Source organism: Mustela lutreola, chromosome 10 (assembly GCF_030435805.1).
Source record: "Mustela lutreola isolate mMusLut2 chromosome 10, mMusLut2.pri, whole genome shotgun sequence".
Lineage (NCBI taxonomy): Eukaryota > Metazoa > Chordata > Mammalia > Carnivora > Mustelidae > Mustela > Mustela lutreola.
The window spans coordinates 64433033-64450537 of NC_081299.1; the positions used below are offsets into that span (position 1 = coordinate 64433033).

The 17505-nt window shown below is 34.8% G+C and overlaps 1 protein-coding gene across 1 annotated transcript in view; it reads right to left on the bottom strand.

Annotated features, from left to right (window-relative positions):
* Positions 1-14853, bottom strand: part of PIGK (phosphatidylinositol glycan anchor biosynthesis class K) — a 132446-nt gene extending 117593 nt beyond the window's left edge. The window contains exons 1-3 of the mRNA XM_059135731.1: positions 14713-14853; positions 11401-11454; positions 6705-6796 (exon numbers count right to left, since the gene is read on the bottom strand). Coding sequence (XP_058991714.1) covers positions 6705-6796; positions 11401-11454; positions 14713-14805 — 239 coding nt within the window. The 5' untranslated portion in view covers positions 14806-14853. The remainder of the gene's footprint in view (positions 1-6704; positions 6797-11400; positions 11455-14712) is intronic.
* Between the last annotated feature and the right edge of the window lie 2652 nt (positions 14854-17505).

The following is a 17505-nucleotide window of genomic DNA, read 5'->3' on the forward strand; positions in this document are numbered from 1 at the left end:
TCACTTTCAATCTGCATTTGTCTTTAGGTCTGAAGTGTGTTACCTGTCGACAGTACATAAATGGGTCTTGTTTTTTATCCAGTCACCCTATGTCTTTTGATTGGAGCATTTAATCCATTTACATTAAAAATAATTGTTGATAAGTATATCCTTATTGGCATTTTGTTCCTTGTTTTATGGTTGTTTTGGTAATTCTTCTCTGTTCCTTTCTTCTCTTTTTCTCTTCCCCTATGGTTTGATAGCTTTCTTTAGTGATATTCTTGAATTTCTTTCTCTTTATTTTTTGTATGTCTATTACAGGTTCTTGATTTGTGATCACCATTAGGTTTCTAAATAACATCCTATGCCTATAGTAGTTTATATTAAGTTGATAGTTGCTTAAGTTTGAACCCATCCTAAAAGCACTAAATTTTTACTTCCTCTCCCCTCATTTTATATATATGAGCCCATACTTTACATCCTTTCATTTTGTGAATCCTTTGACTGATTTTTATAGATAGATTTTATTGCTTTTGTGCTTTAACCCTGTACATGTTTTATAAGTGATTTATCTATTTTTATTATTTGCAATTATCTGTAATGTTTTTTCCTTTCCTAATTTTTTTTACTGAGTAACTATTTTCAAAATGTAATACAAAAAACAATCTCTCATAAAGGCCTCAAGGAGTAATGAAATAAGCCATTAGAAAATCACTACATAGTATCTGAATTACTGTGAATGGTGAATGTGTTGTAAGGAGTGTGAAGAAGGAAGCCAGAAATAGGAGCCCATTTTGTCTGACCTTACTAGAGGGAAAACCACAACTATTTTCAAATAACCATAAAAATCATCCCCTTCTCCACATTATTTAAGTGAGTAAAAAAATTCTCTGAAATATCTTATTAATGCTCCATTTTAGAAAATGCCCTCTGATGTACAAGATCTAAGCCACGGCAGCTTAAAAAACAATGGTTAAAAGTTACACTGCCAACAGGACTTTAAAACCAACAACAAGGGGCACCTGGGTGGCTCAGTGGGTTAAAGCCTCTGCCTTCGGCTGGGGTCATGATCCCAGGATCCTGGGATCGAGTCCCGCATCGGGCTCTCTGCTCGGTGGGGAGCCTGCTTCCTCCTTTCTCTCTGCCTGCGTCTCTGCCTACTTGTGATCTGTCTGTCAAATAAATAAATAAAATTTTAAAAAAACAACAACAACAACAAGAGGCAATCCATGATTTTTTTCCCTTAGGTTACAGATACAAGAATTCACATTCTTAATTCTAATATTTATTATTTTAAAAAGAAGTAAAAAGGGACATGGGACCCCCAAAAAAAGCCCAGCCCAAGGGAACTTAAATAGTAGAAAGGTAGAGAATAAGTAAAGTTGAAATTTATTTATCTTAAGCAAGACTTTTATAGATTATCTGATAGAAATTAATGAATTTAAAGTTCCTTGGTGAGATCACCCCACCAATGGATTCCTAAAGTATGAGTTAGGGAATAATTTATAAAATTAACTGCAGAGCACTTTTAGCTCAATGAAGTTTGAGAAATAAGATTTAAAGGAGATAAAAGGGGCACCTGGCTAGCTCAGTCAGTAGTGTGCAACCCTTGATCTTGGAGTTGTGAGCTCAAGCCTCACGCTGGGTATAGAGATTACTTTAAAAAACAACTTAAAAAAAATAAATAAAGGGAATATAAATAAACAGTATTTATAAATATTTCCTTTCTAGCCTAGACCAATCAGGTTCTACTTGGCTAGTAGTCTTCAGCAAACTATTCATTCATTCATTCATTCAACTCTATACAATATACTAAAGAAAGTACTGTGAGGATTACAAACATAGTATGAGAACAAGCATTGAAGAAATAAGATCAGTACATACAATAAAAGTCACATGACAAAAGTATAAATAAAATATTTATGCAAGAAGGACCAAGATAGCTCTAGGGAGTGTATAAATTAAATCTGGGTATAGAAAACTAGAAAGAGGGAGGAAGAAAGGTACTATAGGTGGAATGACCAGTGTAAGGTAATGACAGAGACCAAAAGAGGAACTTACAAGAAGGAAGTGGCTAGAGCAAAGGGCTTGAAATTAAATTATCAGAATGTCAGATCTGGAACTAGACTGAATACTAGCATAGAGGACTTGAACTTTATTTGCATAAATTAAGAGTTTATGAATAAGGGGAGATGAAGAAAAAGGTTTAAAACAGGAATATTAATCTTACATAATGATTAAAATATAGAGTAAGGAGGAAAAATAGAGTCAGAAACGCTGCTGTTAGGTTTAACTATAGAAACAGTTTATCAAACAGGATCATAACAAAAACTCACATCCACCCAACTTGTAATACGGCTAAATCATATTTTAAGAAAAATTATTTACACATTTAACTCCATAAAGTTAATCTTAATGCACTCAGTAGGGGGTCGATTTCACCCACCCCAAAATTCAATGCATTTATTCTCCAAAGTAAACATGAGGTAGGAACTATGATTCTATATCCTCTCAGTCAGTACTAATCCCTGTATGCCTCTTACAGCATCAACATCTAATTCTACTCTGGAGGAGATGTACTTTCACATAACTTATTCCCTAGTCCCAAGCAAACCACTTCATCAAGCTCTCCACCAAAGAAAAAGAAAACAGTAATCTGCTCTAGCACTAAAGGAAACGTCAGGCTTAATGGAAAACAATACTACATTGTATTTTATGTGCTATTTGAGAAACTCTCAAGAAAGATTTTTGGCTCAGGGCCCCTGGGTGGCTCAGAGGGCTTTTAAGCCTCTGCCTTTGGCTCAGGTCATAATCCCAGGGTCCTGGGATTGAGCCCTTTGTCTGGCTCTCTGCTCAGCAGGGAGCCTGCTTCATGCCCTCTCTCTCTGCCTGCCTCTCTGCCTATTTGTGATCTCTCTCTGTGTCAAATAAATAAGTAAAATCTTTAAAAATAATAATAATAATAATTTTGGCTCAATTTTTGTTTCACATACCAATTTTGGGGCCTAATCTCTGCTTAATGCCTTTTGTTTCCCTCATCTTCAGCATCTTAAGCATATTGGAGATAGCAAAACAGGGATTTAGTTCAAAACAATTATTTAAGGGCAGAAAAATTCCTGAAAAAGTGAAATGTTTAAAGAATTAAAATCAGGCAAATTTTTAAGAAGTACCTGAGGGTGGGTAAGGTTACAGAAAGCATGGGCAAAGTATGAGACACCTGTCCTCCATGTAACTTAGGTATAAAAACAATAATAATATGTCTCTTTATTTTCTCCCATAACCACTAAAATCCCTTCCCCGAGTCAACATTTTCAAATACTATTATAAAGTCCTGACAAACTATTTATTAATAGTCTTTTGTACCATACGAACATTTACTAAAAACTAACACAATTTAGGAAAGAGAAGTGTTTTTATTTTTATTATTTTTTAAAGATTTTATTTATTTATTTGAGAGAGAAGTACAAGCTACGGACAGAAGCAGAGGGAAAGGGAGAAGCAGTCTCCCCACTGAGCAGGGAGCCAATGTGGGGCTCAATCCCCAAACCCTGAGATCATGACCTCAGTGGAAAGCAGATGCTTAACAAACTGAGCCACCCAGGCAACCCAAGTGTTTTTATTTTTAAAGAACAAACTTGTGTTTGCTTTGCCTACCTGACAAAGTATTTCCAAGTCACTTATTTATCCAATGCCTACCGAGAAACTACTATGTGTAGGTGCTAGATGCTAAGTACAAAATGAAATAAAATATAATCCACTCCTTTCAAAGAGTTTATAATCTAATGAGGGAGACATACAATAATTCATGTAATCATGTTATAATCAGAGTATATGCAGGATACCACAGAAGCAAAGAAAGGGGTCTGGAAGGGCGTTTTTAAAGAAGTATTAAGTAAATTTGGAAGGTCAGGTATAAATTAAAGCTGTGCTTCCTAAACTTGATTGTGCATCAGAACCACATCTAGAGCTAATGTCTAGGCATTGCTTAAGAGTTAAATATTAAATCACGAGAGGTGGAGCCAAGAAATCTGTATTTTTAACCACAAGAGATTTGGAATCACAGCCAGGTTTTGGTAGAAGTGAGCCAGAAATACAGACAACCATTCCAGGCACAAAGAATGGCTCAGTATGGTCAGAATGTGTGAAATACAGACAGAAAATCAGAGAGAAATCAGAACAAGAGTAGTGACATTTCAAACAGGACCTATGGAATTGATGTGAACTTCCAAAATAAAAGGCAATCACTTGTGTCATGTATTTCAACAAATGATTTGTGACATGAACTCATTTCTTATCAAGTATACGGGAAAATTAAATGCAAATCTTTGCATCTCAAGACAAAGGTAAAATGCTCCCTTGAAAAACAAGCAAATTAAAAAATAAAAAGAGGGACGCCTGGATGGCTCAGTTGGTTAAGCAGCTGCCTTCGGCTCAGGTCATGATCCCAGTGTCCTGGGATCGAGTCCCACATCGGGCTCCTTGCTCGGCAGGGAGCCTGCTTCTCCCTCTGCCTCTGCCTGCCATTCTGTCTGCCTGTGCTCGCTCTCTCGCCCTCTCTCTCTCTCTGATGAATAAATAAAATCTTTAAAAAAAAAAATAAAAAATAAAAAAATAAAAACAAAATAGAGCTCTACTCATCATTTTTATTAAATGTAATAATCATTTCTCTCAGCACACATACCTAGAATATGAATAAAAGTTATAATATTTTTAACTTAAAAATGTTCCATAATGTATAAACATAAATTCAAACTGTATTTTGAAATTCTGGCTTTAAAACTAAAAGCTGTTCTTAATGATTTGAAGTTTCCAAACTCTTATTTTATAATTTGTTACTTCCTAGGAATTTAGTTAGAGAGAGCTTTATACTTAATTTCAGGAAGGAGTAAAGTAAAACAAGTCACCAGTAAAAGGAATATTCACCATAAACAGGCTAAAAGCCAAATTGAATCTTGTATATTAATCTCTGTTTATTAAAAAACAGAAGGCTTAAATCTCCAATTCATTCCCCAAAAAAGACGTCATAAAAGAGAGGTAGACAGGCAATCATGTGAAACAGGAATAAATTTTTAAAGAACATTCTTCAGAACCTAGGGGCAAACCTACCACTTATAATATATAAAAATACATCCTATGGTTATATTCTATTTTTTTAAAAGTTCCTTTAAATCTTACTTAGACCATTTAAACATATCATAATAACCTACAGACCCAAGAAAGGTTCACTTACTAAAGTGAAAACTATTGCCAAACTATGCAGAGTAAGTCCCTGGAGGAACACATAGGGTACAGAAGCAACAGCAGTTAAAAGCCAAAGGACTAACCACATAGCCCTATTAGAGGAGAACCAAATGATAAATTATAATAATTGGCTAATTACAAGAATAATACCTGTAAACTTGATATAGCAAACCATTCTTTCTCAGACTTAATTTAATATACTTTTTAAAATGGTAATATTATCAAGTTGCCTTAATTTCCAGATGAAATCCAGGAATTAAATTAGAGTTCCTGTCAGCTTCTCAGACTAAAATGATCTATTTACATAGAATGTAATATATCTTTGTTTTCTGCGTCATTCACTGCTTCCTTTCTGCTCCTGCAGCATATTACACATATCTCTACTTGCTTTCTATTGCAAGGATCGGAATCCTGCAACGAGGATACTATTATGACCAGCTAACAGCCAAGGAAATGGGCTTAGCATGATGAAATCACCACTAACCCAGGTTTCAAACTCAGATCTGGTTGCAAAGCTCTTTCCACCCTGCCTCAAAGAAGGAGAGGAGCACAGGACTAAATAAATCAAAACTAAATAATTGAACTGAGTGCAGTTTCTTCTATAACTATGTTGGTAGTAGCAAAACAGCTCTATCATATCTGACAAACCAAATGTGGAGAACATGTATCTGGCTGGAGGCGTGGGAATTTTTTGCCTAGAATCTGAACCCCCTCATGTAATTAGGAAATATCCCACTTTACGAGTCTTCATAGAAGGCAGAAACCACCCCCATTTATAGAAGCTAAAAATGCCATAGTCATTCTTCCTGTCACCCTTTTAGCATGAACACAGGCACTTTAATCTATGTTCTGCCAATATGACATTTCCACCAAGGACTCTAAATTAAGAGCTAGAGACAGTAAGAACCTGGGCCAGCAAAGGCTGGATTTTGGCAGGCAGCAGCAGCAACATTAAGTTTCCCAAGATAATGGTAGCAGCTATGCAGTAGCAGAGTCTAACCAGCAACATGTGGCAGCTTTATTGTCACTGGGTGATTTTATGCCATGATTTCCAGATGTCTTTCTTGCTACCTAGTCTAACATGTTCCTGGCTACATATAGCCTTCCCAGCAATTTGGAGAGCTAATCAATATGCTTTCAATAAATTACTTTTCTACTTGAATCAGTCAAAATTGCCTACAATTAAAAACCCAGACTAACGCATTTAATAATTAAATAAATGACACTAAACAATTATACTTTATCAAATCTTTTTACCTTATAAGGTATTGACTGTTGTTTTATATAATTTTATATAATTTGCCATCATGGTCTTAAGTAACAGCTACTTTATACATGATGGTATGTGTTAACAACAATAAAAAACCCTTCAAATCAGGCTTCTTCAACTCTTCCAAAGCAATACGAAAATGCAAAAATAATAACAATTGTCTAAGGTTCATTTTCACTGAAGCTCAGAGTTAAGCATTATTAAGAATTCTTACCTGTCAGGAATACCTAGCCTCTTGACACTTCTGTAAACAGAGAGAGTATTTGCAACATGTCGATAATTAAACCAGAACCGGGATGTACATACCTAAAGTATTAAAACAAATATATTATTGTTATGAATCAAAATAAGCCACCAAGTTATAGAATTATCTCTCTTGAAGTAGGATTTAGAGATGCCTTAAAAAAAAAGTACATCATAATATAGGCTTACAAACAGGAAAACATATAAAGAATTGTCAATAAAACCAAGCTCTCCAGAAAGAGGTCTTTCATAACTGCTATTAAAAAAAAAAGACCATTCAGCTTAAGAGAAAACAAATCTTTGGGGAATTTAATCAAATACTGAACCAACTTAGTTACTCTCAATTTATGTGATTCTATAATGCTCCTAAGTCTAAAAGATTAAATTCTTTAGAATCAAAGGCAATGCCCATAATCTCTTCATAGAATAGAAAATTAACGATATTGGGTTATATAATATTCCTTTCACTCTGGACTGCTTCCTAATTCCAGTTATGAAAAATGCTAGATAGATAGATTAACATACAAAGCACTTTTACATGCACATAAGAGAATATATTATAAAGAAGCTGTTGAACCAAATAGAAAACTAGAAACAATCCAAAAAAGTTTTACATTTAAAAAAACAACAACAAACTGATTCCTAAAAATGATACCAAAGGTATTGGGCAAACTTAACGCTATGCCTCAAAAAATCAGCCCTATGGGAAATCCATTCCAAAAAGCATACCTAAACCCCCCAGCACCCTCTCAGACTCCTACCACATGCCTCTCTGCTGGTCATGGGTATAATGACAGCTTTGAGAATCACATAAATGTTCCTGCCCCTGCAAATGGAAAGGAACTACAAGATTTTTTTATTAAAATGAATTTTCAACCTGAAATCCAAAAAGGAAAAGACTATAATTTTTGACTACATTAAAGTGTAAAATTCCATGTGTCAAAAATACCACAAAGTCCTAAATGAAATTAAAAAAAAAACTTGAAATAATTGTAACTCAATAAAAAAAAAAAGGAACCACCCAATTTTCAAAAATGGGAAAAAGATGAAACCAACCATTTCATAATAAAGGTATTCAAAATGGACAATAAGCTATTAAAGATGGTCAAGTTTTACCATAATTTAAAAGACACAAATTGAATTGATGAATATTTAAAAGCCCATGACAATTCATAGTATTGACAATTGTGTATGGAAATAAATAACTCATATCTTGCTGTTGGAAATGTAAACTAATATAAATCTTCTAAAGTGGTAACTTTAAAGATATATTAAGTTTGAATGTATATTAATCTTTTGATTTAGCTTATATAAGTACACAAAAATATGTAATCAAGAATTTTCATTATAACATTGCCTGTACTAGCAAAAATTGAAATCAAAAAGCTAGAAATCTACAGATTCCATAACTTGAGTAGAACCAGTTTAATTTCTATCTGAATTAATCATAACAAAAACCAGTATATTCAGTGCAATCTACCACATCCAAAAGGCTTTTCTTGCTATTATAGTATTTCAGCATAAACCTAAGAAAACTGCCTGCCTTTTAACCAGCAATTTACTGAACATGAAATGAAGGTGGCAAAAGAGTAGGGACCAAGAAATAACTTAATATAAATCATTCATATTCTCAAAATGAAATTTAAAAAAAAAAAGCCAGTGGTAAGACAGCTTGTGATATGGTCCATTAGTCTTTTTAAAAGGAGAGAGGGATAGACACAAATGTAATTATATGCATTGGAAATTTCTGAAAGGATGCACAAGAAAATAGTAAGTGATCATAGAGAATAAAAATGGGAATCAAAGGGGTGCCTGGGTGGCTCAGTGGGTTAAGCCGCTGCCTTCGGCTCAGGTCATGATCTCAGAGTCCTGAGATTGAGTCCCACATCGGGCTCCCTGCTCAGCGGGGAGCCTGCTTCCCTCTCTCTCTCTCTCTGCCTGCCTCTCCATCTACTTGTGATTTCTCTCTGTCAAATAAATAAATAAAATCTTTAAAAAAAAAAAAAAAATGGGAATCAAAGAAGGGTACAAGGATTTTTCAGTTCATACCTTACTGTACTTTTTTTTTAACCATAAGTAAGGGTTATCATCATAAATTTTTTTTATTAAACAGGAGCAAAAATGATTTACTCAAAGCAGATCTTGAAACTAAAAGGGAATCCAATTTTCCTTCTATCTCCCTCTGGTGGCGAAAGTTTCTCAGTCACAGTACAATGGCAAAGGGGTATTCCATTTACCTCTGATCATTTAGTCACGACAAAGTAATTCAAACTGGTAGAGAAACATATATTTTTAAAATCTGAATTACATAACATTGAGAAAAATGCATGTTTGGTACTTTCAACTTGGCCCTGGTCAAATTTCAAGATATTCCATTTAAGAAAGCACAATTCACTTTAATTCACTTCGTAAAGTCTCACTTTACGAAGTCTGAGTTAATATGTAAAATATTGCACACAATACCAAACTGCAGTTGTTGTGAAATGCTCAGTAATAATTCTTTCTCATCCTCATTTCATTCCTCATCTGAGACACAAGTTACTGAGGCTGAAGAGGGGCTCAGTTAGAGGCTTCCCAAACAAGGAAAGCTTCATGCGTGTGCAGTGTAAGCTAAAAGGCTCTTATTGTAAAAGATAAGCCCTTTGGCAATTAGTTGTCTGAACATGGGCACTTACTCCCTTTCTTAAGAATTCCCATAGAGAGACTAGTCATTGAAGAGCCCTTAGTTTCTGAAGAGCAAGTTATTCTCCAGAATTGCTGGATCATGGCCTGTCTCCTGATTAAATGTCCCTCTCTTTTAACTGGTCATCAAAAACTTATCTCCTTATCTTGAGCTGCTTTTGTTCAATTCCTTCATAAAATCTCTTTTGAAGGGTAACATTTAGGTGTTCTTTGTGGAAGAACAACAAAATGACCCATGAGCTACCTTCCTTTTTCACAAAAATTTGCTTCCTTTCCTGCCTCATTTCCTCATTCTTTCTTCCAGTCAACCCTTTTCTACAATTTTTTCATGAAGTCAAATTTATTATATCTTCTAATCATGTGAATGTCATTAAATAAATTCTCAGCAGTGAAACTATTATCCAAATACTTTCCAAGTGCGAGAAAAACAAACTGATGATGCGTATTCTAGTAAGGAAATTAAAAATACAAATTTATAAATCCAGATAAATTAAGATGGTAATTTACGCCAAGAAAAAAAAAGGCAGAAGAAAAAAATTGGCCAATAAGCAAACCTTACTAAAAATCAAAACAATTCAAATTAAAACAAAATTTAATTTGTTACCCAGCAGTTAAAAAGAAATGGCAGGGGCGCCTGGGCGGCTCAGGCTCAGTGGGTTAAACCGCTGCCTTCGGCTTAGGTCATGATCTCAGGGTCCTAGGATCGAGTCCCGCATCAGGCTCTCTGCTCAGCAGGGAGCCTGCTTCCTCCTCTCTCTCTCTCTCTCTCTCTCTCTGCCTGCCTCTCTGCCTACTTGTGATCTGTCAAATAAATAAATAAAATCTTTAAAAAAAAAAAAAAAGAAATGGCAAAGGTTAATAATACACAGTTGTTCTGCAATTAGAAAAAAGAGGTATAGCATTTCTAGAAAGCAATTATGCTCCATAACTTCCCAGCCTTATAGCTTAGGAATCTATCCTAAAGATTAAATCAGTCAAGTTCACAAAGGTGTATTTTTACGGCTGTCCAACATAGCCTTGTTTAAAACAAAAAGGTTAGAATCTAAATGCCCATGAACAAGAGATTACAGTACATTCATAAAATACAAGGTAATAAAGACTTTGGAAATGATTATGCATCTCCATATTGACAGGGGAAGATCTCCAAGATATACTGCTATGGGATGCAAAATAACAGGTATAAGATGACCCTCATTACATAAAATCATTTATCTTTAGGCTTGTATATGAAGACAAAGGCCAGAAGAATCGAAACGTTAATTCTGGCATGTGTGGGACTTGAAGATATTTTCTTTTTCTTTTAAACTGAGGTGAGAGTAATCTAATATAAAATTAATCTGTCCCCTCCTAAACTTTTCTATATAATTTGATTTTCTATGATGATCATTTATTTTTGTGGGCAGAAAAAAAATTTTTTAATAGCCTAAATAGAGATTTATCTACAAACTAATATTATAGATAAGAAATACAATTACTAATTTCCATCATTAAAATAATTGTACATTTTATAAGATGCTTCTTTTAACAATAGTATCCCTAATATATTCTTATATTTATTTACATATCACCACTTGACAATACACTGAAACCCTAGAATATTAGTTGATATAGTCAATTTAAAATGTAGCCAATTCAAATTTAGGAATTTCTTATAAGATAAGAGAAAATAATTTTTTTAAAAAATTTGATTGACAACACAGAATTTCTCAGAAACATAACTAATGTAAACAACAACATATACCTTATCAAACATACTTACTACGGCACCTGGGTGGCTCAGTTGTTAAGCCTCTGCCTTCGACTCAGATCATGATCCCAGGGTCCTGGAATTGAGCCCCACTTCAGGCTCCTTGCTTGGCAGGAAGTCTGCTTCTCCCTCTGCCACTCCCCCTGCTTACGTGCTCTCTCTCTTTTTCACTGTCTCTCTCTTTGTCAAATAAATAAATAAAATCTTTAAAACAACAACAACACCACAACATACTTACCAAAACAGCCCAGTTGTTTGTATGGCCACTTCTAAAGAACTGTTCTGCTTGATCCTACAAGTCAAATAATATCAAAAACATTAGAAAAGCCACATTTCTGAGAATAAAGACTGAATAAAGAACAGTTAAGATTCATGGAGTCTTTGGTTAAAATGATAGTAAGTTATCATTATGCAAATTTATAAAGGTTCTAGTATTTGATCTTATAAAGGACATATTTTGTCCTTATAAAGGACAAATTTTAATTTTGTTGGGGGACATGGAGGAGAGCTACTTGTTTTAAAACAGTTTATCTCAAACACAACCAGCTCTTCCTCATATGCTTCTAGTTTTCCATTCAGTCTTCAAATTGTGAACGACTGACTTATTTTCATGCCCTGATTCTACACATAACAATTAATACCCTTCTTATTGAAGTCTCATTCACTACTTCCTACTCTGTGCTGGATGTTTCCAGTAACTTTATTGAACACAGCAATATATGTGATTGAGCACATTCTCTACCATGCCTCCATGTACCATTTCCCTACTCTGTTAAAGTCTGAACCATATCTGCCATTGTAACATCCAAAAATATCAACACCTAATGAATATATTTACTATACATTAAAATCACAGTGAATATAAACCTTAGTGACCCCAGATCTGCTACCAAACAGTATTAATTATGAGAGGAGTCATACTGCCTGGATTCAAATCTGGACCCTACTATATACTAGCTGTAAAAGCTTAGGAAAGTTTCTCTATGCCTCCATTTCTCCATCTATAAAATAGTAATATATTACCTGATACACAGAAGGTACAAAAGGTAACTGGAACACAGTAATTGCATAACAAATGTTAGGTGTTTTAATTTTCAGCTGGCAAGAAAATTTTAAGGACAATAAAACAAAAAATTCCCTCATATACATATCTATGTATTTTTTAACCTTTCTCAACAGCTGTCTAGATGCAAAATAAACAGTATGCTATAGGGGATAAAGCATTAGTTTAAAAATTTGAAGATTTAGCCCAAATCCTAACCCACACATAGCTGTGAGACTGGGATAAGTCACTTAGCTCTTTAGACTTGAAAGTAAGATCTGACCCAATATCAAATATCCTGTCTAGCTGAAAATTTTTACATCAAGACTTCGATGAAAAATTTGTTATGGCAAAACTCTTCTGTGATTTTTTTATTTTTTTGTTTTTTATTTAGACAATACAGGCACTGCAAAGTTACTTATTCATTCTACATATAATGAATGGAGCACCTATTATGTGCCAGTTACATGTACCGTACAGTGATACAAAAATCATGCTGCTTTATCTGAAGAACCCCACAGTTCAATAAAGAAGCATGCAAACATGTTACACTGCAAGGTAACATTAATTCATTCATCACATTCATTGGGTGCCATGTGCCAGCCATTGTCCTGAGTGAAGAGAATACAATGAAGGGCAAAAATAGTCATAGTACTTGCCTCCAAAGAGGATATTATCCAACTTGATAGACACACATTAAGCAGATGAGGGCAAACTATAAATTCTATAGAGATAAGATACACAGTATCATGAAAAAGTACAATAGACTCCCAGATAGACCTGACCTGATTCTGGCTGTGGGAAGAAGGAAGGCATCAGTGAAGTCTTCCTAGAGAAGTGACCTTTGCTTAGTATTCAAAAGATGAAGAGAAGAGGGAAGATAATTCCAGATAGAAGGAACATCCTCCCTAAGGGAAAAAGGAGCTTTGAGAAACTAAAAGATTAGCACAACTAAAAGTCCAAGAAAGAGAAAAGTAGGGCCTTACTCATGGGTCATAATGAATATTCTGTTCGCTATCCTTAAGAAAACATTAAGGTGTTTATGGGTAACAGGATCTGATTTGCATTTTTAAAAGTTACTCTGGCTGCAGCTTAGAAAATAGACTGGAAAGAAAAAAGACTTGAAGCCAACCAGTTAGGGAGCTACTGGACTCTTAAGTGAAAGATGCAGGAATAACAGATACTACAAAGCATATACGGATTATAGTAGATGAATGCTACACTGGCTAAGTGTACAAATTACAAGAGTATAAGCAAAGCAAGGGATAAGGAAAGACTCTACAGAGGTTATGTTTTTATTACATCTTTATAAGAAGACATAAGAAATAAAAGGTATAAAAAATCATGGTTAATGTGAAAAAGCACAGAAACAACGTAACTACAAAAAAATAATGGTATCAAAAACGAAGTATACAAGATAATCCACTAAAATAAAGGAGAAAAATAGCAGAACGTCTATTCATATTTGTATTATATAAGAATATACCTTATAAATATTGACTATATAGATTACCAGCAATTCATGGATACAGCGAAAGGGTGCATGCACCATCTTTTCTAACTGGAGGATATGTATTCAAAAAGTTTAGAACTCATTGGTCTAAACTCAAGGTACTTAGGTGGTAGAAAGAACAGACTCCAAAAAGAAGATCAAAGAATGGGCAGAAACCAGATTATACTGTTTAAATAAACTTTCCTCCCTGTGCAATGGGAAAACACTGAAAGGATTAAATCAAGAATAACCTGACTGGGTTTGCATTTTATGAAGACTAATCTAGCATTTAAGTGAGGGACTTTGGAAACCTGGGGGAAACAAGATAGTTCTTGCAATAGTCTAGGTAAGAAATGAGCAAAGCCCACATTAAGCCGGTGGAACTGGAAAGGTGAAAGCAATTTTTAAAGCTCAGAACACAGAAAGTAGTGATGATCAACACACGGGATAAAAAGAGTTTATTAAAACAAACCGGTTTCTGACTTAGCAGCAATCCTACAGGAGGTGGGCTAGGCAGAAGATGAAACTTCGGACATCGATTTGCAAATGTCGGTTAACCATCCCGGGCCCCTCGCCAAGAGGTTAGGAAGGCCTGAAACGCGTACTGTCCGAGTACTGGATAGAGTAAAAAAGCTTTATCAAGGCCAGAACGTCTTTTGACTCCAAAATGAAACACCGTACCGGTCTGACTCCTATCAAAGGGGAGCAGGGTAGTTTAGCAGGAGAAAAGTAGGTGCTTCACTTTCGTGCTCACGTATCAACTGCTGGGGACTGCACACTCGTTCGAGGAATGGATCAGATCCTCCCCCGTCTCCTGAGATCTGATTCTTTAAATTCGTCGTTTTAAAACGGCGAAACAGGTCGACAGTGTCCTATCCCATTCCCGGTGACACCCTTCCCACATACAGCCCAGTCGGCCTTAGTAAGACGCTGATGCTCCCCTTCGCTGCTGGGAATCGGAGCCACGACAGAGCTGACCTCCCAGGGCTCTGTCGCTCGGAGGGCCTGACTCCTACCTCGATCTGACTAGCGGCCAAGCTGCCGAAGGAGAAAAGCAGCAACCCTGCCAGGGCTGTCAAACCCCTGCTGAGAAAGCAGGAGGCCACCATGTTTCCCGGCTTCAGCTTCCCGCACCTGCGGGGGCGGAGCGAGTGCCGTAAAGCAGCACGGCGGCTTTTTGCGTGGCTTTTTTTTTTTTTTTTTTTTTGCGACGCTAGCCCCACCTCCTTGAGGTCCGCCCTTCGGCAGCCTTTAGTAAACAGCCCTGGCACAGAGTTGAGATTCCCCCGGTGGCCGGGGCAGGGCAGTTGGAAGACTTTCATCCTTTTATCTTTAGCTGAATGTCCAGTTTTTGTATTGTAAAATAGATACAACGTTTGAAAAGTTGTTTGAAAGGTGAGGGAGAAAAACCTGTGATCCCGTAAACTTTAAAAAGGTATTTACTATTCTGCCTAACGCTGCCAATTCTTTGAGTATGTGAAGCTGTGTGTGAAGCGAGATGGTGTAGGAAGTGCAAGCCTTTGGGCACAAAAAGATGATTGATTGGATTAAATGGAAAAATGGGTGGTTGCTACAATTAACAGGCTTGCGGGCTATTATGAAAAGCTTGAACATGGAGAAATTGTTCAAATTTTTGTTTCTTCTGTAATTATGGAACTAAAATGGACTTCAAAGAGAGTCTGAGGGTTTGATAAGATCATGTGTGTTTGTTCCATTATAAATGATTCAATTTTGAATCATTTTTATCTAGCATGACAAAAGCATGTTCATGCTACTTCGCTTGAATGGTAACTTCAAATTCCACCCCTTATTTTTGCCTCAAAGTAATTACCCCTCCACTGGACAATACAAAGTTTCCAAGTTTTACCATAAAAATAATATTGTAAAGCATACCTTTGTGCATTTGGCCTTTTACATTTGTTGAATTATATTCTTTATATAACTTCTTAGAACAGGAATCTTAGGTCAAAATGTACAAAAATGTTAGTGCCTATCAATAATATTGCTTTCCAAAGTATACACTCACAGTGCCATAAAAATACAATCTAACACCAAATTATACTGGTTTTTTTTTTTTTCCCTCTAAATTCCTTGCTACAAAATACTACCTCAAAGTTGTTATACTTCTAGTTCCTTGACTGCTCTCAAGATCTGATGTTTCCTTGTGTTTATAATCTTAAGTACTCTAATGTAAATACTCTGCTCATAGCTTTGTTATCCATATGAATTCGAATACCTTTATGAAGGAGTTGGCATTAAGCCTTGCCATTTTTTTATGTTATTGTTTTTCCTGGTCTCTTGTGTCTCTTTCCATTTTGTTTCTTTTACTATTGTATGTTGTGATGTATTTAATGTTAGTCAAATTTCAGGTTTTTCATTATAAAGCCAAGGAAGCATACCATCAGAGAGTCTTACACCTGAAATGTCACACGTTCATGCAGGTCTCAGATCAAGGCTTATTTTCTCTGATTTTAAATTTAACTGTTCAATTATACAGAATATATTTCTGTATATACCATGAGATGTTATGCGAATTATCTATTGCTGCATAATGAACCATCCAAAACTCTGTAGTGTGTCCATAGCTAGAGAAAACAAAGGTGTAGAAATGGAAACATGATTCTAGGGAGCCATTCCTGTAACAAACTACTATTTTTATCAAAATTGGTATTCCATTATCCAACAGGATTTTCTACATAATGCTTACCTTATCCATTGACTCATAATTATTCTCTTACTAAACAGTCATCAGAAATAAAGTACTTCTGGACTTTCTATTCTCTTCAGTTAAAATTTACGTCTATTTTGGGGCCGGTACCATGTTATTTAGTCACTGTTGTTTTTAATACATTTTAATATTTAGCCATTAATTTAATAATTAGCCATTAGGGCTAACCATTTTAGTATACTTAATTTTTCACAAAAATTCTTTGCTTTTTGTGATTTTGCCCAGTAATTTGCCAAATGAATTTTATAATAATTTTTCCAGGTTATAAGAAAATAATACTATTTGAATTTTTAATGGCATTATACAGAATCTATTAATAAATTTGAAAATGCCTGACCTCTTTATCATATTTAGTCCTTCATCCTGGAATATGGAACTCTCTTACTTATTTGTGGTTCCTTTTTTTAATTTCTTAGTAGAACTTTAAGCCAGAGATATCTAAATTAAGCTATTTCCTAAGCATCGCTAACATTCGTTGGGGTTTTTTGTATTGTTAACATTTGTTCTAATTCTTAATAGATTTTTTCATTATATATATATATATTTTTTATTTCATATATAAAGCTATAAATAGGTAATATCTATAATATTATGTATGCTGTTCAGTTATTGCTGATAGGCAGATCATATTTTCTAAGTACTTTCATTATTTTAATAAGAAGTATTTAATTATATTAATAATGAAAATTACTTAAAACTTTTATTTGACAAGCTCTTTTGGCTTTTCTAGTTTTTTAATAATGTTATCCTCAAATTACTTTTTTGTCTCTTCCTTTCCAATATTATTTCTGGTATTCCTTTTTCATAATTTATCTTACAGCTGAATACTAACTAATAATGTTGATAGCAAGATTTTCTTGTTTCATTTTTGTTTTAAGAGGGATGGTTTTAGCATTTTTCCATTAAATCTATCATTAGTTCTTGGATTAGAATAAGTACTAATTGTCATGTTAAAGAAGTAGATTTCTTTCTTTTTTTAAAAAAAATTTTATTTATTTATTTGTCAAAGAGAGAGCACAAGCAGGCAGAGTGGCAGGCAGAGGCTCCCTGCTGGACAAGGGGCCCAATGAAGGACTTGATC